General features: G+C 33.2%; 1 protein-coding gene across 1 annotated transcript in view; it reads left to right on the forward strand.

Annotated features, from left to right (window-relative positions):
* LOC143232358 (neural-cadherin-like) overlaps positions 1-17,951 on the forward strand; it is a 206,082-nt gene extending 188,131 nt beyond the window's left edge. Inside the window, exons 3-8 of the mRNA XM_076467686.1 lie at positions 11,591-11,782; positions 13,271-13,517; positions 14,313-14,529; positions 16,135-16,246; positions 17,044-17,436; positions 17,926-17,951. Of these exons, the coding sequence (XP_076323801.1) occupies positions 11,591-11,782; positions 13,271-13,517; positions 14,313-14,529; positions 16,135-16,246; positions 17,044-17,436; positions 17,926-17,951 (1,187 nt within the window). The remainder of the gene's footprint in view (positions 1-11,590; positions 11,783-13,270; positions 13,518-14,312; positions 14,530-16,134; positions 16,247-17,043; positions 17,437-17,925) is intronic.
* Positions 17,952-26,053: the final 8,102 nt, after the last annotated feature.

Raw genomic sequence — 26,053 nt, forward strand, 5'->3', positions numbered from 1 at the left:
TAATTGGAATATAGAATATATCACTGTTACGTATTATAATTTATCCCAGACGAGTTTCCGATTTATTATGTTACGTATTACGATTTTAAATAGCCTGAAAACGAATTATCTTGTAATTCGAATTCGGAAATTAATTAAATGTCGATACGTATCAGATTTATGATATTTCTCAGCCAGACTGATGCACACAATTTTTATAACACAAATATATTTTAATATACAAACAGCAGTACAATTTATAATAACGGTTTTAACAAATATCGGTTTATATACAAGAGTTTTACAAAATTACAAACAATACCGAGTCTTCTATCTGGTCAAGAACTGATTCTTTTATCGACTGTTCACAAAGAGTGAATTAATTTTATGTTCATCCACAGGTACACTTCTCTTGACAGGAAAGCTAGCTTGCTCGATTCTTGGCTGGCTTCACGCAGTTTGAAAGCTCAATTTTCACCTAGAAAGCTATCTGGTGTCCTCGTAGAAATAATAACGTCAGAAGTTAATTCACTGAAGTTAGACGGTTTGTAATGTTCGAAATATATAAACGTTTCTGGTCAAATAAGTGTAATTTTCCGATTAGTAAGCGTTTATCACAGTTATTGCTTCTAAGGTTTATACTAAACTCACTGTAGCAAATCAACAATATCTTTTTTACCGTTTCTTGACGCTTCGATTCATAATCTTTAAGCAGAGTTCTCGAAAGTTCAGTTGGCAACAATATTATACTTAGGCACGTAGTACATTGTTGATTCTTACACTCGAGAATAGGTGAGAATTTCACAACATGTATTCTAAATATGAATTTATCCAAGACAAACAGCAATATTAAAATCAATATATAATAACAAAATCCGTCACAGTCGCATGGGCGAACCAGAAAGTTGACAGTCGTGGGTGTGTGTTTTTAATTAATTAAACACGAGTGAGGACAGGATGATTCTAATACTGTAACGATGTGTAGGCTATTCATTAACCCAGTCAAACAATCGAAACCACACCTACAACTACTTTATTTTCTGTTGAAGCCCAACTAAGCGACCTCAGCAAAAAAAATCAGTCCTATTTCCAAAATAAACTGCAATTCGAATAAAATTAAAGTGACTTTTTAGAAAAACAAACCAAATTTTGCTCATTTAAAGCGGACTTGGCAACACTGAGCTCTTCATTTGGCCTAACTATCATCCAACAGAACAGAAATCGTAAAACGACCTCTTTTCCTTTCTAGAAATAATATTATCTATGACGCCTTAGATTTCTCCTAACTTGAAGCGACATCAATTGAACATGAAAATTTTCATTTTCAATTTTGTTTTTAAAAATTCAACTAGGATGCTTTGAAAAATTCACGCCAGATTTAAATTATAATTACCATGAGTAAAGCTTAATATTATATTATTTTGCTAATACGATGAAAAAACATTATTAAAAGTGATATAAATTTGTAAAATAAGTAAGATGAGGAAAAAAGAACTTTAAATTACTAGTAAATTATACTATTAATCAAATCATTCTTACTTCAGGATTAAAAATAATCTCAATAACTTTTGGTTGGGAATTTCGCACAAAGCTACTCGAGGGCTATCTGTGCTAGCCGTCCCTAATTTAGCAGTGTAAGACTAGAGGGAAGGCAGCTAGTCATTACCACCCACCGCCAACTCTTGGCAGCTAGTCATCACCACCCACCGCCAACTCTTGGGCTACTCTTTACCAACGAATAGTGGGATTGACCGTCACATTATACACCCCCACGGCTGGGAGGGCGAGCATGTTTAGCGCGACGCGGGCGCGAACCTGCGGATTACGAGTCGCACGCCTTACGCGCTAGGCCATGCCGGAATAACTTTTTGAATTTTATCCGACTGTTAGTACATGTTCTATACAACCTCATTACCTTAGGGTTTTAATACACGTAGTTGACACAGCATAGATAGCCCATTGTGTAGCTTTGTGTTTACTTACAAAATAATAATAATATAATTTATACAAGTGTCTCCGTTACCCCCTTATGGGACAGTGGTAGATCTTTCAGTGCTTAAATGAGGGCTTCAATTTCTGTCGGTAAACACAGCAGATAACTCTATGAAGCGAATCTCTATAAGAAAACAAACACCCACACACAAGTGTCACTATCTCCAACCGGTCGTAGTGCAATGGGTAAATTTTTGCCTGCTTCTTGTCGTTGGCAAATACAGTAATTGGTATAATTTCGTACAGTGATTCTGTATACATTATCTAACAATAGTTCGCTGAATGTATGGTCTGATCTGTTTGCTTTTGTTTGAGGAATATGTGTTATTACATGTCTCATATTTGGTCGAAATATTAACAAGAAAAATATAGCAAACAATTGATATGAGTAAACATTCAGAGAATAATAATACAACGTAAAATATATCATTAGAGTAAATCGTTGTATTTAAAAAATGACAATATTTCGTATGTAACTTCTGTTATTGGGCTACTTTGATTATGTGATTACGATAACACCTCGATTAGAATTTTGTGCAAAGCTATATGAAAGCTATCTGCACGATCTGTCCATAATTTAGCAGTGAAAGACTAGTGAGAAGGGGGCTAGTCATCGCCATCAAACTCTTGGGCTACTATTTTACGCCCCCATGGCTAAAAGGTAAAGCACGTTTGGTGGGAAGGAGATTCAAACCCACGACTCTCAGATTGCTATTCAAGCACTCTTACCACCTAGTCATGGGAGGGAGATTCAAACCCACGACTCTCAGATTGCTATTCAAGCACTCTTACCACCTAGCCATGTTTAGTGGGAGGGAGATTCAAACCCACGACTCTCAGATTGCTTGTCAAGCACTCTTATCACCTAGCCATGACAGACCACCTGATTACGAAATTTTTAAATAAAATCATTTTATTTTATTTTTTACGACAGAAGTTTTTATCTGTTAAGCACCAAACAGCACAAATAGTTAATTGTGTTGTGAAGATTGTAATGGGTGAAGCACAGATTTTATCATTATAGACCAATAAAGATTGAGATGTGCCATTGGAAAGGTTAAGAAAGGGAGTGCGCAGAATAAGAGGTACTGTGTAACCTCTAACTTCTTTATTTCATATCAGTTTTGTGTTAATAATCACTTTTAAATGCCATTGTGCTGATAAGTGAAAAGGGGGAATTTTCATTCCACAGTTGCGTATTGTTCAAAGACTGTATACCGTAACTGTTTTGCGGAATTAGATACAACTTTTGGAAGTCATTTTCGCAGTGGACTGAAAAAGATATATTAATGTTATATAGAATATGCAAATCAGCAAGACACTTGATAATTACAATGGTATAAAGTGGCTGTAGAACGGTATGCATTAGAACTACATTTTGGTATTTCTCGGTGTTTCGTAGGTAGTGTTATGCCACAGAAAATTGCTCGCTTTTAAGAAGGGTATGAAATGGCTCTTTTCAACGCAAAATATTCAAACACTCGGGTCGAGAAGATGCGTTCAGATTGAAGATTTAGAATTTCCAGGATTGGGATGTCTCATGTATAAGATGTAAGAATCAACTGGAACCACAGGCACCATCCACAAAAGAAAATTTTGTATAAGATGTAAGGATCAACTGGAACCACCGGACCATTCACAAAGGAACATTTTGTATAAGATGTAAGGATCAACTGGAACCATCGGACCATTCACAAAGGAGCGTTTTGTATAAGATGTAAGGATCAACTGGAACCACCGGACCATCCACAAAGGAGCGTTTTGTATAAGATGTAAGGATCAACTAGAACCACCGGACCATTCACAAAGGAACATTTTGTATAAGATGTAAGGATCAACTGGAACCACTACACCATTCACAAAGGAACATTTTGTATAAGATGTAAGGATCAACTGGAACCACCGGACCATTCACAAAGGAGCGTTTTGTATAAGATGTAAGGATCAACTGGAACAACCGGACCATTCACAAAGGAGCGTTTTGTATAAGATGTAAGGATCAACTGGAAGCACTACACCATCCACAAAGGAACATTTTGTATAAGATGTAAGGATCAACTAGAACCACTGGCACCATCCACAAAGGAGCGTTTTGTATAAGATGTAAGGATCAACTGGAACCACTACACCATCCACAAAGGAGCGTTTTGTATAAGATGTAAGGATCAACTGGAACCACTACACCATCCACAAAGGAGCATTTTGTATAAGATGTAAGGATCAACTGGAAGCACTACACCATCCACAAAGGAACATTTTGTATAAGATGTAAGGATCAACTGGAAGCACTATATCATTCACAATGGAACATTTTGTATAAGATGTAAGGATCAACTTGAACCACTACACCATCCACAAAGGAGCATTTTGTATAAGATGTAAGGATCAACTTGAACCACTACACCATCCACAAAGGAGCGTTTTGTATAAGATGTAAGGATCAACTGGAACCACTACACCATCCACAAAGGAGCGCTTTGTATAAGATGTAAGGATCAACTGGAACCACTACACCATCCACAAAGGAGCATTTTGTATAAGATGTAAGGATCAACTGGAACCACTACACCATCCACAAAGGAGCATTTTGTATAAGATGTAAGGATCAACTGGAAGCACTACACCATCCACAAAGGAACATTTTGTATAAGATGTAAGGATCAACTGGAAGCACTTCACCATCCACAAAGGAACATTTTGTATAAGATGTAAGGATCAACTGGAACCACTACACCATCCACAAAGGATCATTTTGTATAAGATGTAAGGATCAACATGAACCACTACACCATCCACAAAGGAACATTTTGTATAAGATGTAAGGATCAACTTGAACCACAGACACCATTCTCGTAATCTAGATGACTCACGGAAAGCAACCAGGGAAGAGAGATGTGTTTTGGATATAATGGTTTAACGAAGGGCCTTTGACAATATAAAATGCGTTCTATGTGCTACTTTCAAAATATAACGTCGTCATCTAGAGCATGACCAGACGAGGTGACATAGATGGTAACGATGTGGTGAGGCTTCAACTCGTTTTAACATAACATCCTCAACTTCTGTATATGTGTGTAAATATATATATATTCAGAAAAGGCATGGCGTTGTATGATAAAACAGTACATTTACATATCTGAGATTCTGGCTTTTTTTTTTAAATGTTCACTGTTCTTGGTGTATTTTAGTCACACGAATTACTTAACACTGCAAAATACGTTAATCTAAAAATATACTTAACACTTTATCACATTTTGACAATTTGAAATACCTTCAATAATGGTAAAAATAATTCTTAAATTTTGAACTGTTCTCATAAATATGAGCTTTCTTCAGACACATTTATAATAATTGTCATTTCACATACGGAGGCCTTAGGAATCCATCAGCTGCAGTGAATCTACGAAATTTCCTTATTACTTACCTTTAAATATAAATAGGAGAGTGAACACAACTATTTCAGAGATTATATAATATGACCAGACGTTTTTTTTTTTTTTATATTTTCGCTAACATGTGATTAACCAAAAGGTTTGTTTGTTTCGTGTTTATATTTTCACTAACGCATGATCAACCAAGAGGTTTGTTTGTTTTATCTTTATACTTTCATTGACAGATGATCAACTGAATGGCTAGTACACAATGGATTATCTGTGATTTGTCTACACAGGTATAAAAACCCGATTTCTAGCGTAGTAAGTCCGCAGACACACAGCTGTGCCACTGAGATGCCAACCAATAGGATTTTATTTATAAAATATCGTGAAGGAAAAAAGTTACCAAATTTACTGTCATAAATAAGAACAATCAATAATAATAGAAGAGTGAACACAACTAGTTCAGAGATTACATAATATGACCAGGCGTTTGTTTTTTTTATCTTCTCGCTAACATGTGATTAACCAAGAGATTTGTTTTGTCTTTATATTTTAACTAACGTATGATCGACCAATTGATCATGAAATTCTTTGGAAATTTCTTTAAATATGGGCCCGGCATGGCCAAGCGCGTTAAGCCGTGCGACTCGTAATCCGAGGGTTGCGGGTTCGCATCCCCGTCGCGCCAAACATGCTCGCTCTTTCAGCCGTGTGAGCGTTATAATATGACGATCAATTCCACTATTCGTTGGTAAAAGAGTAGCCCAAGAGTTGGCGGTGGGCGGTGATGACTAGCTGCCTTCCCTCTAGTCTTACACTGCAAAATTAGGGACGGCTAGCACAGATAGCCCTCGAGTAGCTTTGTGCGAAATTCAAAACAAACAGACAAACAATTCTTTAAATATACAATCAGTGATGCAGAGACGTGTCCACCGGGATGGTATGGGGCAAACCTTTGCCTCCAAGAAGACCCCTATTTGAAATGTCAGGATTTAGTCTTATAAAATTTCTACATTTCTCTACATTATATCTCTTATTGAAATGAAAATGTTATTTTTGGAGGTGCAGGTGTGGGCGAGGAAGACCTTATGTTGCATAAATCAAAAGATGGATTTCATTCAGCTAAGCCTCCAGTGGCTCAGCGGTATGTCTTACACCGCTAAACACCGAGTTTCGATATCCGTGGTGGGCAGAGCACAGATAGCCCATTGTGTAGCTTTGTGCTTAATTCAAAACAACATCTTCAGGTGAGACCCAGGGATAGGGGTAATTGCAGTTTGAAACAGCAACAGACTATGCAAAGAAAGCCAGGGGTAATTACGGTTGTTGTTGTTTATAAATTAAAACGCAAAAAGGACATTTCTTCTGAATTTAATAACAGGCCATACAATGATATTATTATTGCTCGATTGCTTTTAAAATAAATAAAAAAGAGATTCGTGAAATTTTGCTTTGGGTAAAGGATGTTTTTGTTTTTTTCGCGCAAAACTACATAATGGCTATCTGCGCTAGCCGTCCCTAATTTTGCAGTGTAAGACTAGAGGGAAGGCAGCCAATCATCACAACCCATCGCCGACTCTTGGGCTAGTCTTTTACCAAAGAATAGTGGGATTGATCGTCACGTTATAACGCCCCCACAACTGAAAGGGCGAGCATGTTCGGTGCGACATGGATTCGAACCCGCGACTCTCAAATTACGAGTCGAACGCCTTAACCACTTGGCCAGTTAATAAATCTAATAATTGTATACTTTTTAAAAGAGTCATTATTTACATTCAATCACATTAGTATCTCGAAATTTTCGAATGTATTGCACTGTAGTAGATTTAAGGACTTTATTACTTCATCAACGAGAGATTCGAAGGATTGATTGTTCATAAGAAATGTTATCGACTAATTTCAACAAAATGAAAGAAGATTAAATCAAGTTATACAATATACATCACATTTTATTCATAGTAAGAGATGCGATGAATCGAAGTAAATGATAAAAACACGGTCAAGTCTGAACAAATAAATACGGAATTTTAATAAAACTGCCAGCGAACTGAAGCTAAATAACTTGTGTAGAAAACTGAGATGAATGTATGCCAATACAATCAGCAAATACAGAAAAAGGTATAAACCAAAAATACAGCAAAACTCAGGTCGATTTCGACTCCGAGTTTCATAGCGGAGATGTTTGCTATGTTATTAAGCGTAAAGTTGCACAATGAGATATATTTACTTTGCCCATTGTGAATAACGAAACACGATTACCGTTATAAGACTCAAATAGTTGACATTATTCCTTTTGAAAGTAACAAACCTGTTCTCCTAGTTCATGTTCTCTCTTTTGCCCAACCAATGACAAATTTTACCAAGATTTCTTATGTCTACCCCAGTTGAGGCCCAGCATGGCAAGGTGGTCAAAACACTTGACTCGTAATTCGCGGGTTGGAATCCCCGTCACGTCAACATGATCGCCCTTTCAGTCGTGGGGGCGTTATAATGTGACGGTCAATCCCACCATTCGTTGGTAAAAGACTAGCCCAAGAGTTGGCGGTGGGTGGTGATGACTTGCTGTCTAGCCTCTAGTCTTACACTGCAAACTTAGGAACGGCTGGCGCAGATAGCCTTTGTGTAGCTTTGCGCGAAATTAAAAAAGACAACAAAAACATCCTTTACTCAAAGCAAATTTTCACAAATCTCTTTTTTTAAATTTTAGAAAGTAATCGAGCAATAATAATACCATTGTATGTCCTGTTATTAAATTCAGAAGAAATGTCCTTTTTGCGTTTTAATTTTGTGCGAAATTCAAAACAACCCAAACTACCACAAATGACAGTTATGAAGTAAACTCTCATCATGGCAATACCGGCCTCCCATCCATTGATGAATTTCAATAATTTTTTTTATTCTAGTATTCAGTATACTTGCAGTATACGTGAACAAGTACATGCACGCCACTCCATCCCTTCTAAAGCTGTGGTAAAATCTAACTAAATAGTAGTTATTCTTAAGATTGTGCGATAATACTAAATTCAATATTCCTAACATTGGTATATAAAAACTTTCATGTTGGTGATCAGTAACAGATCGAAAATCAGTTGTGTACATATTTCCTTTTCTTCTTTTTTCGTATTGACTGAATATGACCCCTGATCCCATGAGACAGTAAATCTACTCTGATGGGTAGCGAGTAATACCAAGGAATAAATTTACTAGATCATTTGCAATACACTTCCAGGTGCCAACCGTAAAAGTAAAATATATTTTGGTTTTTAATTAGATCTATAGAAGAATAAAGTGAAATAGTTTGAAGTTTGCTTTAACAATTAATCACATTAAACTTTCCTAATAATGTTTTCTTTTTCCTACTTCAGAATGTGTCGTCGAATTATGATACTAGGATTTAAGAAAATTTCCGTTTATTATCCTCTTAGTATGATAAGTTTGGTTTCTTTTGAATTTCGCGCAAAGCTATACGAGAACTATCTGCGTTAGCCGTCACTAATTTAGCAGTGTAAGATCATAGGGAAGGCAGCTAGTCATCACCACCCACCGCCAACTCTTGGCCTACTCTTTTACCAACGAATAGTGGGATTGATTGTTACATTATAACCCCCCGACGGCTGAAATGGCAAGCCTGTTTGATGTAATAGGGATTCGAACTCGTGACTCTCGAATTACGAGTATAGTGCCTTAACCACATGACCATGCTGAGCTTGTATGATAAGTCAATATCTATAACAGTACCATAATTTTCCCTTGAGGAGCCAGAAGGGTGGCTGGACTGGTCATATTTTTAAACCTCTCCACCATTATACAGAATTATGTGATCTGTCAGTCAGTCAGTAAATACTAAAATTACGTCATATAAAGGATTCTTGATTTTGCAATTTATACTCTCGTGACGTTAGTAAAACATGTCCATGTCATAACTCAAGAGAAGAAATATGCATTCAGTAAACTACAACACAGCATGATACATGACTTTCAAAAGTAAGAAATAAAAATATTTGTTGCTTTTAATTTTGGTTTAATTTACTATTGGAGCACAATACTTTCGGGAAGATGTGGAAGAACGTGTATATAAAAATCTTAGTCATTTCTTAATTCAAGTAGCAAGTGTTAAACTAAAAAAAAAAGTTTTACAGTTCTGACAGCACTTACCATATTCATCTTTTGACGCCAGATGTTCTTTTCTCTGAAAGATACTACAACATATTATGCGTTTTACCTTTGGGTCATATTAAAAAGAATAATAACAAAATCTTAGAACATTTAGGCTTCCTAGAAACAGGTGTGTATATATATATATATGAAAATAATTAAATATTATAAAATCATAATTATTTGCTACGTTTTTCTATTATGCTGACGTCTCATCAAACGTTCACTGTATGAATGATAAGGAGTGGCTTTAAAATTTAAAAAAAATATATATAACAGAGAATGAGACAGTCTAGATGGACCAACAGATCCCTTATTGTCCCCATACATTATGCTGTTATTTTTGAAAACTGAAAAGCGGCAGAAGAAAAATGTTTAAGAATGATTTTCCAGTAAAAATATTTGTTAATCGGTAGCGTGTGGTATCAAGACGTAGAAATAGATTAGTGTGCACTTAAATTTTTAAACATCTTTTCAAAGAATGAACTTTGTGCAATATTTGATAAAATGCCTGTGAGTCTTGAAGTGTTGAATAATGTACTGTGTGGTCCTCTGCAAAAAAAAAAAAAAAAAGGAAAAAAAGTGCAGCTTAAATTTGTAAGAAAATGAATTTAAACATTGTTATTATGTGTATGCGTAGAATGTTCGATTCATCTATATTAATACATAATTTACGATAAATTTAATTTTTGTAATAACGCTAGTAATAACGCGAAGTTTAAGAAAAAACAAGTATCGTGGATTTTTTAAAAACTCTTTGAATATTTTCTGTACAATAATTAATTTGAGTATTTTACTTTTCGGGATATAAATTTGAAAAGCGTTAATAACCATAGGTCAATGTAACAATTATGACAGTTTATGTTATGCATGAAACGTAAAAGAGATGGAACTTGGAAGATTTCTTTTTCTGTATTTACTATAGATTCTGCGTAATTCCAAGCAAAGACTATAAAATATAAACTTTTATTAAAATATATGAAATTATAAAGCATGTTGGAAAACAGGGGACTAATTAAACACAAAACAGTTAAAGTTCAGAAAAATTAATTACACTTGTTTAATGAATGCAAAGTATTAATAATAAACTAGACCTACTTAAAATTAAATTCAATTTCAAAAGCTCAGAAAAACGTTTGTTTGTGATGGAACAATTTTAGCACACTTCATTTAAAACTGGTGCATGGTCATTATTTATAGAATAAATACGAAGCACAATTAGCAACAATTGTTCTTATGGTATGAAGTCTAAAGTCAGGGCCATTGTATATGTATTAGGACTAGTTTACATCTTTCCGAGATTTGCTGGTTTTTTGTTTGTTTTTAGTAGATTGTTGGGTATTATTGCTAGCATGGTTTTGAATACCATTTTAATCGAATTTTGATAGTAAAGCTTTGTCGTAATCAATTGGTATAACAAATTGTTAAAAACAATTTTCTCTACTGTGTATATGTCGTTATCCTAGCTGAAATGTATTTTGTGCTATTTCAGTTTGGTAATTCAATCAGCTTTGTTCTTTAATCTAATAAGCATCGTTAAGTTTCGACGGTTGATTTTCACCATCACTGAAATGTTAACTCGTCAAAATTTCTGCATATCATGCGCATTATTTTAAAAATAATTTCATATGCATTGCTAACTTTATTAAAGACGTCTGTAATGATTTAAAAGTGAAATAAAACTTTTCAGTTTTCTATAAGAGTATTTCTCAACTACAATTAGAACAACACAAACATAAAGCCTTTTAATTTTTCTTATATCAAAGTATTTTAATTACAACTGGAAGAACACGAACTGTTCTTGACATATACAAAAGTTACGTACAACAATATTTATGAAATAAAATTTCATTATATATTGCTAGTAGTTTAATGCCAGCGATGGAACAAAACAGCTACATTTATAGCATTTTACGAGATAAATATTCTTTTCCCATAGTAATCAACTTATTAGAAGAAAATTTTGTTATGAATATTAGAATTACTTTCACTATGCTTTTCCACATATCTTTCAGGCTGGATTCATATTTTTCTAAGTTTCACTCGTGTGTTTAATTATATGAATGCATTTTTCTTGTTTGTTACAGAGCCTGATAGACAGAGGATTATTATACATATTCGTGACGTAAATGATGAACCACCTTATTTCATCAATCGTCCATTACCAATGCAAGCTGTGGTCCAGCTCAATGCTGCACCTGGAACACCTGTCTTTAAGCTACAGGCTCGAGACCCAGACACTGACCACAACATCCACTATGTTTTAGTTCGTGACAGAAGTAAGACAGTATTTTTCTTATCAGACTTGTTCTGTATGAAGTAAAGAAAGATTCAGAGAAAAAGCTACAAAACACATGAATGTTATAGCTTCCTTCAAGCTTGTCTGTGAAACTTGAGTTAACCATCTGATTCCATAATTTCTACATCTTGGTAAATTATAGCACAACTGTGATAATTCATTTGAGAAATTTGATTTGTTAGCTATTTTAAAATTGTGAATTTCATTTCAATTTTCACTCCAAAGAATACATCTAATTTTTTCAATAGAAGTACAGAAATGTAATAAATTCATAAACACATAATAAGTTTTAGTTTACCTTGCATACATGTAAAGTTTGAAAGTTTCTTCATTGGCTTTTAATGTGTTGCCAACTAGTGTTGGAACATTTTCATTTTAGAAAAGTGCTGTGAGAAATGTACAATTTGTGACAGAGTTTGATATTTTATTGTTAGTCAACTGTACTTATAATGTGCTGTTTTATTGTGTTATTTGTTCCTAAAATTCTGTATTACACTTAGGAAACTCAGTTAAGCAGTGGAAAGAAGAGCCCATAATTATGAAAAAACAGTAGTGTATTTTAATGTATGCTTATATTATTAGAGAGTATTTAGATACATTGAGAAGTAGCTATTTCTGTTTGTTTAGTAGAAGATTTATATTTTACATCTTGGGAAATACATGAGTATCAAAAGAAATGGGTTGAGGATTTGTGGTGTTTCTTACCTATACTGTTGACCAGGCATGGTGTGGTGGTTAAGCATTTGACATATTCTATGAATTATGGTTTCATATCCAGTCTCTGAACATGTTTGCCATTTCAGTTGTTGAGTGTATTATATTATGACAGTCAATTTCTACATTTAGGTTAGGTTTTTTTTTTGAACACTTATGACAAACAGCTAATTTAAATATAACAGGAGTGATTGAATAGGACTGTACATGCAATTTTTAGGCTTAATAAGTAGGTTTATTTTTAATTAAATGAAATCTGTTTGATATACTATGATCAGAAACCTTCTAGATTTTTTATTCTTACATTCATTTAATAGTCTTTTTATGAGATGTATATAATCATCTTTATTATTTAAATTATAAAATTGCTTGAGTAGAATAAAAAGCCTGAAAATATATTTTTGTATTACTTCTGGTATAATTTTATGAAGACACACATTCATAAGCAGTGCGACAAAGTTTAACGTGATACATATTATTATAAATGTGTTATACAGAAATTAAAGCATATTGTGAGGTAAGAATAAAAATCTAATGTAATATTATACAACATATTTAAGTGAAGCCCCCAGTGGCACAGTGGTATGTCTGCAGATTTACACTGCTAAAATCTGGGTTTTGATACCTGTGGTGGGCAGAGCACAGATATTCCATTATGAAGCTTTGTACTTAATTCTAAATGAACAAACAAAAACAAAATTTGAGTATGATATCTTCTTGACATGTATTCATTCTCTATCTTGACATTTCTCAGCTGGTGGCAGGTTTGAAGTAGATGAGAGATCTGGTGAAGTAAGAACTCGAGGAAAAGAACCATTCATGCTGGACAAAGAATATGTGTTGTATGTAAAGGCAGAAGATCGAAATGGAAAGGTCAGCCAGTACCAATACCAATCCACCTCAGAGATGAGACTGTCTGTGATGGGAGGGAAACGTGCACCTCAGTTTTACATGGAGAAATATGAAACTAGCATTCCAGAAAGCCAAAAAAAAGATTCAGAGTAAAAAAAATTCAATTTAACTATTATTAATTAAGTTCATTTCTGTTTTGGGGAGTGTAACTTATTTATAAAGCTTTTCAATCAAGTAGTGAGTGAAGAGGTTTTACTGAATGGTTATTATCACATATCAATACTGTTTGTTGGAGGTTTACGTGTATTTCATTGCAGGGTATTCAGTTAATGGTTAAACTTTTAGCTGTTAATAATGAAAGTTAAAAGTAAGCAGTGGAACATCTTGTTGATTAAAAATATCTTTGTATTTTAGAATGGCTGGTATAGGTATTAACATCTTTTTTGGTGAGGGGAGAGCAACATTTTGACCTTCCTAGGTTAAGATCTGAAGATGACCTAGGAAGGTCAAAACGTTGTTCTCTCTTTATCAAAATAAGTGTTAATACCAATACCAGCCATTTTGAGATACATTTTTATTTCAAGTGGGTTTCTCGTTATCAAGAATTAAAAATATCTTTATTTGAGAAGTTTCTTCGGATATATTGAACACAAAAATTATGAACCTGTGTTCCTTTGGAATTATTATATGTTTAACACTGAAGCTGTTATTTATATCACATAATGAACTTTGTAAAAATCAAAAGGATTTTTCTAGGAAAGTGTGAAAAGAAAAGAGAAAATGATTTGAGTATCTTAGGTTTACATGGCTGGTACTTAACAACCCGATCCAACTGGGAATCAAATCCAAATTTAAGTTTACTCCACTGAACTATTACTGTGAAATGTATAACATGTAATTAAATATTGGAAGATGAATTCTGAATGTTGTTGATGTTATTGCAGTGTTATTGAGGTAAAGGCCAAGTCGTTTGCTGACCGGCAGATTAGATACACTTTACGAGCCAAAGGATCAGGAGAAGGCACTTTTAATATTGACCCTAGTGTTGGTATTGTTAAATTGGCAAAAGACCTTGATTATGAAGATCTTCGACAACCTAAGAAGTACTCTTTAGTTGTAACAGCAACAGAAGATTCTGGGGGATTTTCAACGTCTGTTGATGTGAGTAAAAAGAAGATCGCTTTGTCATTCATTTAACAATGCTGAGATGATCTAAGCGCCATATGCTCTAGAGTTGAGATAATTTTCTTACAATAGTGTGTACTTTAAGTAGGAAGTTTCTTCAAACAATAATAAACAAACTTCTAGATCTGAGGTCTGGAAACTGATCTTTTTAAATCTAAGTATCACAACAGTATAATTAGTCTTAAGCAGAGAGGGTGGAGGTACTTTAGTAACCCCGCTTTTTACGTACTTGGGTCATGTAGCAATTATAAGTTATAACATTATATTATCAGCATCTAGCCAAGTACCCACATTTTGCAACATACCCACTGTTAATAATGCACATTTGCACTGAAAATTTATATTCGACTGAAGTTCTCTCTGAACTTATCAACAGGGATTTTGTATCCTTTATTCTCTAGTACTAAGCACCAGATATAAGAATAATCCATCTTCTGGCTAATCATGTTTAGATTTTTTTTGAAAGTACATCAGGTTAAATTTGTTTAGTTATCCAAAACCACACACACTATTATTATACAACCAGTTTTTATTTTCAAAGTACAGCAAGAATAAGCCTAGTATTGTGAGAAAAGGCTTGAATAGATGTTTCTTTGGGTTTACTGGTTTTAACCAAAACACAAGTAATCATTAGGTACAGGAGTGCTAATAAATTTAAGTTGTTAGATTGCTCGCCCAGTTAATGCCATTACTTTAAATCTTAGGTTCAGCATAGTCTTGGTAAAATTGTTGGGTGAATTTAAAAGTGAAGAACATAATGCCCTAGATCTTTCAACAATCTAAGACATATGGTACTTCTAAAAAGCGTTTTTACATGAATAAACTTCAAGAACTAGTGTTTAACAGCAAGAATACAGTAGTGAGTAAAATCTACATAATAAAGTGATGCATCTTTTTTTTTTCATAGATCATCTATACTTAAGCCTTCCATGACTTTGTAAGGGTATCAGTCAAGATATAAATCATATTCAGAGTAATCTTTTTAAAGTCTTATTGTTCACCTTCTGACTAATCTAACATATTGTTTGGAATTTGTATAAATTAGTATTGTTACATAGAATAAGAAAGGGGTTGAAGTAGGACAATGGAATACAGATGGTACATTATGGTAGTGAAGCAGATACCATCAGTGTTTGAAAATGCTCTAGGGTATTATATCTTGAGTTTTACAAAAAGACCATCCTACTTATGGATCAAATCACCATAAATCTTTGTTGTCTACATTTTGACTCAGGGTTTTATTGATTTTTTCGACCGTGTTTGCAGCAGAATTAAAGTTTTTTAGCAAATAATCCAATCCTTTCATGTATGCTTTGATAACATAAGAAATCAAGGAAACATTACGATTTTATGGAAAACATGTTTTACAACAAATTGGAAAGTTGTTGTGTGAAGATCTGTGTCATTAAAGTAAAGAATGTTAATTCAAGTAAATGCAGCAATAAGCCAACATGCTGTAGATTTGGAAATTAAATATTATAATGTATAAATATATGGAATCAGGTTTTGACTTCAGCCTAAAATAAATATTTGTTACAATGTTTTAAATATTTGTTTCATAAATTTATTTTTTACTTTTAGTTAACAATTACAGTGAATGATATGAATGATAATTCTCCACGTTTTGAGCTTCCTGATTACCAAGCTCATAACGTAGATGAAGATATTCCACCTGGAACTTCAATTCTACAAGGTATATTTCACATTTTTGCCCCTACATAAAGTATTTTCAGATTCTGAAACAAAAGATTTAGAGTAAACTATGTGTGAGATTTCCGAGTCTCATGTCTTGTTACTTTGTTTTTTACTATTTAATGCTTTTGTTTTTCTTCATCTAACAAAGGAAATATATTTCATAGTAAGTTTTAACCATGTCAATTAGAGAAAAAAAACTAGTAAATTTATTATACTGTATTTAACACTATTAGAAGTGTTACTGAATGTTGATATTAGATCTATTTAGTCTATTAATGAAAAGTAAATATTAATGTTTTTTTTTTTTTATAAGTAATGGTTCCATTCAATAAAGAGGCAAGTTTTGAATTATTTTGGAAAGTGAAAAATTTATTGAGACATGAATGTAACATCTTAACAACCATAGCTTTAGCGTCAGTAACCTTGTTTATTTCTGCAACTTACTGTGTTTTACGCAAAGCTCTTCATGATTTAAAATAATATTTGTATTTCTTTTCAGAAATTAAGTAATCTTTACAGTACATTATTAAAATGTATCAATTGTAATCATAACCACTGCAACTTGCAATTCTCTATTGTGGAAAATAATAATTTAAAACTGAGAATTTTGCAAGTTTTGAACCAAAACTAGAGGGATTTTTCCTAAAGTTGATTATAAATATTGTACAGAATTAGAGGTGTATTAAATGAGTTCATTTATAGTTTTTATCAGTTCTTCTTGACTGAAAGTACTTCTATCATGTTTTCACAGCGTGTAAAAATAAACTACATTTATTTTGTTTTACTTTCTTGTAGTATCTGCATCAGATTTGGATTCCTATGACAATGCTCAAATAACATATACAATCCAAAGCAAAGACTTCACAATTGATAATCGAGGAACCATTTATTCAAATAAACGACTGGATGCTGATGTTAACAACACATATGAGTTTACAGTAGAAGCTACTGATCATGGGGACCCTCAGCTCACTGGAACTGCCACTGTCCGTATCTATACAGAAAACAAGAATGATGAGTTACCCAAGTTCAGTCAAGATGTTTACACTCCTAATGTAGATGAAAATGCAGGACCTAACACATTAGTAACGACTGTAGTGGCTAGTGATAAGGATGGAGACAACATCCATTTTGGATTTGTGGGTGGAGGAACCATCTCCGGCATGTTTCAGATTGAAGAACGAACCGGTAATTTGGTTCACTGTGTTTTTTTCCTTCTGAATCCTGTTACATACAGGACAAAATTATATTTTTGTCTTTTTTTTTTTCATGTTTAATTACATATTTTGTTTATATTAGTGAAAAGTGCAAAGACAAAATATTTATATTACTGTGCAGGAGAATACAATTTGTTAGATGATAAAGTTTTTGATTCAAATAAAATCGTATTATTGTTTGTTATGTCAGTTTTGCTTTTATAAAAACTGAACTGATTTCTACTTAATACCAGGGTATTACTGAAACATAAATGTGTGTATAAGTAGCAGAAATGTTTCATTCTGTGTATTCATTTAGATGCTATTTTGCTATTAAAAATATCGTCATATTAGCTCCACACCTGTCCCTTCACATATTTAGTGTGCGATTCTAACTATTTCTTGACTGCTCATATTACACTTCCTCTTTCCTTAGTTAAAGATCTTTTTTAGTACTTTGATAAAACTTGCACATCTGCAGGCATTCTGCTTCCTCATCCTCAATAAGATTATATCTGTTTATGGATGCATGAGTTGAACACCAGGAAGTTTTGGGTCCTTGATCTGTTGATAAGCAGTTCTTATGTATCCTTGAGCTTCTAGCCATCTATTGGGGGTTTGGATCACTTCCTACCTCTAACCAGACATTGTCTGGTAATGATTCATTCTGACAATTCGTCATTGGTGGCATATATCAGTCATCAATTTATTACCTGGTCCTTTTGTTATTGGATTTTGGATCTTCTCTATTGGGTCCACATATACCACCTTTTTTTAATCATGTGTCATGTTTTAAGTGCTTTCAGTCCCATGGCAGATTGTCTTTTCCACCCCAACAAGATTTATCCAATGGAATGATCTCTCTATCCTCTTGTTTTTATGGGTGCTTTCCTAACATCAATGCATTTGCCACTGCTCCAAATCACAAATTACCCCTCTTTTGGTCCCTGGTGCCTCAGACTTTAGCTATTGGTGCTTTCAGCCAAGATTGGTTCCTCAAATTTCTATATGTTTATCTTCCTGTCTGAATGCTTCATGGTTCTGCTGGTATAGATGACATGCTGTTCTGTAATATACATTATACAATTACTGTGGAGCGAGACATTGAATTGAAACTCACCCCTTTGATTATGAGCCTTTATTCTAACTCCATAAGGATGTCAGTACCTTGCGTCTAGGTTTTAGATTAAAAATGAACCTATCAATATAAATTCTCGTGTGTGTTCAAGGTTCTCCATTTTCCTTCCTCGTTTTTGCTCCCCCTTTATCTCTTATGTACCTTTATTCGTGAATGTTATTAATTATTGGATGTATCTGGTCAATTTTGCTGAAGGGGGGTTACATTTTGTTTACATAGACATCAATTTGATACTGAACGTTGGGTTCTCATATTGAGATATTCCTAAAAAAACATCATTGTTATGCCCTGTTGTTGGAATGGTTCTAGATTCTCCCTGGTCTGTGTGCCTTGAGGTGAAGACATTGTTATTCTCATCCTACTTCCTCATGGATATGTAGCTAACTTGCCAAGTACAGCCATCATGCCCTAGCCACTCCACACTGTAAGACTCATCTTTTGTTTATCCATTTTTCTGCTTCATTGGATTGACTTGCATATATCTATCCATGGATTTAGATACTTATCCTCCCTCAATTTTCTCCCACTTGGATATGCTCCTATTTTTTTCTGCCCTTTTTCTACATTCCTTATGGACAGGTGAAAAATATACCTGGTCAGAAGTGGTGTGGTTTTGGCCTCATTCTCTTGTCTGTAGAGGTATCCTTGAGATGTTTTCAGGGTATACATCTGTTTTTCCTTGCACTGATCCCTTCTCCTAATTAGTGTGGGATTATAGCTAACCTTGTGAGTGGAGTGCTATATTGGAAGTTAAAACTCTCCTGTACTGAAAATATATTTCTTTATGGTATTTACCTCTTCTCACACTTCCCACTCTTCCTTCTCGCACTCTTTTGGCTCTTCCATCTTGTGTCAAACTTTGAAGTGATAGTTCAGTAGAGACACATTGAGGAAGTCACATGTGTCATGTGAATAAATAATGCTCCATTGGTGGAGAGATGACACATGATGATTTACATGAAAGCCATCTTGGAATCACTTAATTTCAGTAAGAGGGAAGCAGAAGGCTTGTGGCATTTGTAAAGAAAAAGTTTACACACAGGAAGCAATAATGAATGAGAGTAGCTAATCTTATGAGAAGTGGGAAGTACCTATTGAAAATACATTTTTCATATAGGAAAGAAGATTTAGAGGGATCTGATGGAGGTATTTAAGAAAATTGATAGTGGTGATGCATCCTCTGTACGTGTAGTTGATGGTGAAAATGGTAGCTCTAGGGGACACAAATATATGTTTTGAAAAGGTGGGAGTCATATTCAGCTAAGATAGCATTATTTTTCTAACAAAGTGATTGGTCCATCAAATGGGTTACCTTCGGGTGTGATAGATGTAATTAATTTGAGGGAATTTAAGAAAACTTAAAACATATTGAATGATAACGGCTGGCTTTGAGTGAATCTTATTTTATATTTTAAAGTTTAGTGGATGTGATGATCTGGATGCCCAAATATCTGTTGTTGTTCTTATATTTATATGCAAATATTAGTTCTCTTGTTCATCATGTGTTACATTAATTACAGGATTTATAGTGGTATCAGTTTCTTAGTTCAAATTAATTTAATAACTGAATGTAAATTGTAATACTTTTTACTAACAGAGAAAATTACAGATGGTCAAAGAAGAAAATATGTCACACATAAGTAAAAACAAGATGAATAAACTTATTTAAAACAACAATTTTCTTGTGTTATCTTATTTGATTTTGTTTCTGTTTTCTAATGAGTTTAAATTCAGTAACGTGTGGATATTTTTCTGAATTTTTATATTGCCTTAGTAATTATGACTTTCTTTTGTGTGTGTGTGTGTATTTGTGTATTTAATAGTTTTTTTTTATCAAATAATATAATTAAAAGAAGGCTGACAAATTTTAATTGCACTATTAGCTTTGCTTCAACATGTGAAGTTTGAATAGATTCAGCTAAACAGTGGGCTTTGGAAAAAAAAATATTGATACCATAACAAAACATTTTACTGGTAACATGACTGATATATGACCTCTCATATTGTCTTTTAACTTAGTTTCTTGTTCTGTGAGATTTGTTTTGTTTATTTATATATTTATTTCTTTGTAGGGTAATCCGTTTGATTAATGGGCTCATCCAGCTAGACAAAGACAAGTATGAGTTGAATGTTACTGCTCAAGATGATGGATCATGTTGTAAAGATGGTAGTTTGACACCCCACACAAGCACAGCTTTGGTTGTTGTATTTATTACTGATGTTAATGACAATAAACCTGAGTTTGAGGAATGTGGCACCTACTCACCCACAGTGGAGGAAGGAGCCCCAAGTGGAACCACAGTCATTCGAGTGGGTACCTTCTATATTAATCATAAACAAAACTGTTATTTCACTTCACTTTCTAGTTCTAACAAAGTGCTCCAGTAATTATTGGGTGAATGATTCCATTTCTATAATTTGTTTTAACATTGGAGCTAATTACTTTTATTGTGAGGTGCTTTTTTTGTCAGAAACGATGTATTAAGTTTCGTAACATTCTTGTAGCTTTATAATCATTATTTTATATAAACTCAGCTGCAGTACATTACATAGCTCAATACAAATTTGTGTGAAATGATAGGATTTAGTATAATCTTTTATGAAAAACACTTGAATTTGTAGTTATGCATTTATCAAAATTAAAACATGTATCCCAGTTACACATTTTTCATTTGCACTGACCTACATTTCCATTGAGTGTTGGTTAAGGTACAAATTAGAGTTGCTTTTTTATTTTTGTGGTAAAAACGTTATAATTCCTTATTTTTGTCACATGTATAGTGAATTGAACCAGTATTATATTCAAGCTAATACTTTCTTAGAACAAGGCTTTTGTAGCATAATAATGTTATAAGGCATTTCTTTGGTGTAGCATTTGTAGTTATATGAAACTTAAAACAAACATTTAGTTCTATATCTGGTTTCAGTCAGATGCAGGAAAATTGCACTTTATATTTAAAAATACATTACAAGTAAAAAATAGAAGACCTCAAACTTAATTTTGAGGGCTTTCTTTGGACAATTTATTGTATTTTTATATAATTTTTGTTCGTAATTTATGAAAAAAAATATGGTAGAGTGTCAAAGTTCAAAGTATGGAATAAAAAATTTACAATTTAGTTTTGTTAAGTTATTACTTATAATACTCAAGATTTTACAAACGAGGTTGAACTTGACCCTCAAATGAACCTTCTTTAGTTGTTGTTTTGCCTAATCCTTTACTAATAACAGGCTTTATTTGAGCTATTTTATAATCTGGTAATGATCCTCATCCTAGGTTAAGGCTAGCGATCAAGACAAAGGACACAATGGACTCGTTCATTATAGTATTGTACAGCAACCTAATCAGAAAGGTACCAAGTTTTTGGTGGATGAAATTTCTGGAGATGTAAAGACTAACAAGGTTAGTAAAAATGTTGCAGATTTATTATACTGTTCTACTAATGTTTAAAGATGTACTACATATGGGGCTGCATCTCACATGTACTGATCTAAAAGGATCAGAGTTTGAGGAAAGGGCTAAATTCTAAAATATATAGACATGCAACTTTAGGAATATTCTGAAGTTCAAACTTAAATCAGGAAATATAAAGGAAGAGCTAGAACATTGTAAGAAATATGTAGTCAAAATCTTTATTAAGTGACATTTATCAGTTTCTGATCAAAGTTGTTGTTGTCCTACTGTCTGCAAAGTACTCTTTTTCATTACACTCATCTCAGCAGTTCATTTTGTGTACACAGATTTTATCATGTTGTAGCTGCAGTGATATTTATTTGTGTTACTCTTTAACCTGTTAACTACCAAGTATTTCAGCTGCTACAATACAACTCTAATGCTTCTTCATTTTGTAACTTTTTTCGTGACGCCATTTTGGATCGAAAGTGAAACAATTTGTAAGTAGGTCAAATGCATGTATGATGTTGACATCTAGCGTTGAAGTTAGGTATTATAGAGAACCAATTAACTCGTCCATGGCACTGTGTTACCGATCGGCTTGGACAAGTTATCTAGACTACGGCACTGAACAGGTTAAGTTCAGACAGATTAAACTAGAATTCCTAATTGGTGAACATTCTTATGTGTTATTAAAATTAAACATTCCTATATGTTGATGAAAATATTTTTTAAACAGTATATTGTAAGAACAATAAACATAGGCTGTCTGCACTAGCCGTCCCTAATTTAGCAGTGCAAGACTAGAGGGAAGGTAGCTAGTCATCACCACCCACCGCCAACTCTTGGGTTACTTTTCTAACAATAATTAGTGAGATTGTCTGTAACATTATAATGCCCTCACGGCTGAAAGGGCGAGCATGTTTGGTGTGACAGGAAGTCAAATGTGTGCCCCTCAGATTATGAGCTAAGAGCCTTAACCATTTGGCCATGCCAGGCCCTACTTGATGTAACCAGTGCTTATAAGTAATTGATTAATCTCATAATATATAGCTTTATATTTATTCCAATAAAAATATTTGAAAAAATTATTGTATTACTGAAGAAAACATGTCTTCTATTATGTTTTAGTAGTCTTGATGTTTTAGTAGTCTTGATGTTTTAGTAGTCTTGATGTTTTAGTAGTCTTGATGTTTTAGTAGTCTTGATGTTTTAGTAGTCTTGATGTTTTAGTAGTCTTGATGTTTTAGTAGTCTTGATGTTTTAGTAGTCTTGATGTTTTAGTGGTCTTGATGTTTTAGTAGTCTTGATGTTTTAGTAGTCTTGATGTTTTTTAGTAGTCTTGATGTTTTTTTAGTAGTCTTGATGTTTTAGTGGTCTTGATGTTTTAGTAGTCTTGATGTTTTAGTAGTCTTGATGTTTTAGTGGTCTTGATGTTTTAGTAGTCTTGATGTTTTAGTAGTCTTGATGTTTTAGTGGTCTTGATGTTTTAGTAGTCTTGATGTTTTAGTAGTCTTGATGTTTTAGTAGTCTTGATGTTTTAGTGGTCTTGATGTTTTAGTGGTCTTGATGTTTTAGTGGTCTTGATGTTTTAGTAGTCTTGATGTTTTAGTGGTCTTGATGTTTTAGTAGTCTTGATGTTTTAGTAGTCTTGATGTTTTAGTAGTCTTGATGTTTTAGTAGTCTTGATGTTTTAGTGATGTCTTGATGTTTTAGTAGTCTTGATGTTTTAGTAGTTTAGTGGTCTTGATGTTTTAGTAGTCTTGATGTTTTAGTAGTCTTGATGTTGATGTTTTAGTGGTCTCTTGATGTTTTAGTAGTCTTGATGTTTTAGTAGTCTTGATGTTTTAGTAGTTTTAGTAGTCTTGATGTTTTAGTAGTCTTGATGTTTTAGTAGTCTTGATGTTTTAGTAGTCTTGATGTTTTAGTGGTCTTGATGTTTTAGTGGTCTTGATGTTTTAGTAGTCTTGATGTTTTAGTAGTCTTGATGTTTTAGTAGTCTTGATGTTTTAGTAGTCTTGATGTTTTAGTAGTCTTGATGTTTTAGTGGTCTTGATGTTTTAGTGGTCTTGATGTTTTAGTAGTCTTGATGTTTTAGTAGTCTTGATGTTTTAGTAGTCTTGATGTTTTAGTAGTCTTGATGTTTTAGTAGTCTTGATGTTTTAGTAGTCTTGATGTTTTAGTAGTCTTGATGTTTTAGTAGTCTTGATGTTTTAGTAGTCTTGATGTTTTAGTAGTCTTGATGTTTTAGTAGTCTTGATGTTTTAGTAGTCTTGATGTTTTAGTAGTCTTGATGTTTTAGTGAGTCTTGATGTTTTAGTAGTCTTGATGTTTTAGTAGTCTTGATGTTTTCTTGTAGTGGTCTTGATGTTTTAGTGGTCTTGATGTTTTAGTGGTCTTGATGTTTTAGTAGTCTTGATGTTTTAGTGGTCTTGATGTTTTAGTAGTCTTGATGTTTTAGTGGTCTTGATGTTTTAGTAGTCTTGATGTTTTAGTAGTCTTGATGTTTTAGTCTTGATGTTTTAGTAGTCTTGATGTTTTAGTAGTCTTGATGTTTTAGTAGTCTTGATGTTTTAGTAGTCTTGATGTTTTAGTAGTCTTGATGTTTTAGTAGTCTTGATGTTTTAGTAGTCTTGATGTTTTAGTAGTCTTGATGTTTTAGTAGTCTTGATGTTTTAGTAGTCTTGATGTTTTTAGTAGTCTTGATGTTTTAGTAGTCTTGATGTTTTAGTAGTCTTGATGTTTTAGTAGTCTTGATGTTTTTAGTAGTCTTGATGTTTTTAGTAGTCTTGATGTTTTAGTAGTCTTGATGTTTTAGTAGTCTTGATGTTTTAGTAGTCTTGATGTTTTAGTAGTCTTGATGTCTTAGTGATCTTGATGTTTTAGTAGTCTTGATGTTTTAGTAGTCTTGATGTTTTAGTAGTGAGTCTTGATGTTTTAGTAGTCTTGATGTTTTAGTAGTCTTGATGTTTTAGTAGTCTTGATGTTTTGAAGTAGTCTTGATGTTTTAGTAGTCTTGATGTTTTAGTAGTCTTGATGTTTTAGTAGTCTTGATGTGTTTTAGTAGTCTTGATGTTTTAGTAGTCTTGATGTTTTTAGTGGTCTTGATGTTTTAGTAGTCTTGATGTTTTAGTAGTCTTGATGTTTTAGTAGTCTTGATGTTTTAGTAGTCTTGATGTTTTAGTAGTCTTGATGTTTTAGTAGTCTTGATGTTTTGAGTAGTCTTGATGTTTTGTAGTAGTCTTGATAGTGGTCTTGATGTTTTAGTAGTGATGTCTTGATGTTTTAGTAGTCTTGATGTTTTAGTAGTCTTGATGTTTTAGTGGTCTTGATGTTTTAGTAGTCTTGATGTTTTAGTAGTCTTGATGTTTTGTAGTAGTAGTCTTGATGTTTTAGTAGTCTTGATGTTTTTAGTAGTCTTGATGTTTTTTAGTAGTCTTGATGTTTTAGTAGTCTTGATGTTTTAGTAGTCTTGATGTTTTAGTAGTCTTGATGTTTTAGTAGTCTTGATGTTTTTTGGTAGTTGGAGTCTTGATGTTTTAGTAGTCTTGATGTTTTAGTAGTCTTGATGTTTTAGTAGTCTTGATGTTTTAGTAGTAGTCTTGATGTTTTAGTAGTCTTGATGTTTTTTAAGTAGTCTTGATGTTTTTAGTAGTCTTGATGTTTTAGTAGTCTTGATGTTTTAGTAGTCTTGATGTTTTAGTAGTCTTGATGTTTTAGTAGTCTTGATGTTTTAGTAGTCTTGATGTTTTAGTAGTCTTGATGTTTTAGTAGTAGTTAGCTTGATGTTTTAGTAGTCTTGATGTTTTTAGTGGTCTTGATGTTTTTAGTAGTCTTGATGTTTTAGCAGTCCTTGATGTCTTGATGTTTTTGATGTAGTCTTGATGTTTTTAGTAGTCTTGATGTTTTAGTAGTCTTGATGTTTTAGTGGTCCTGATCTTGATGTTTTAGTAGTGGTCTTGATGTTTTAGTAGTCTTGATGTTTTAGATGTTTTAGTGGTCCTGATGTTTGTGTCTTGATGATGTTTTTAGTGGTCTTGATGTTTTAGTAGAGTCTTGATGTGTTTAGTAGTCTTG

This window comes from Tachypleus tridentatus, chromosome 1, assembly GCF_004210375.1.
Source record: "Tachypleus tridentatus isolate NWPU-2018 chromosome 1, ASM421037v1, whole genome shotgun sequence".
In the NCBI taxonomy this organism is placed as follows: domain Eukaryota; kingdom Metazoa; phylum Arthropoda; class Merostomata; order Xiphosura; family Limulidae; genus Tachypleus; species Tachypleus tridentatus.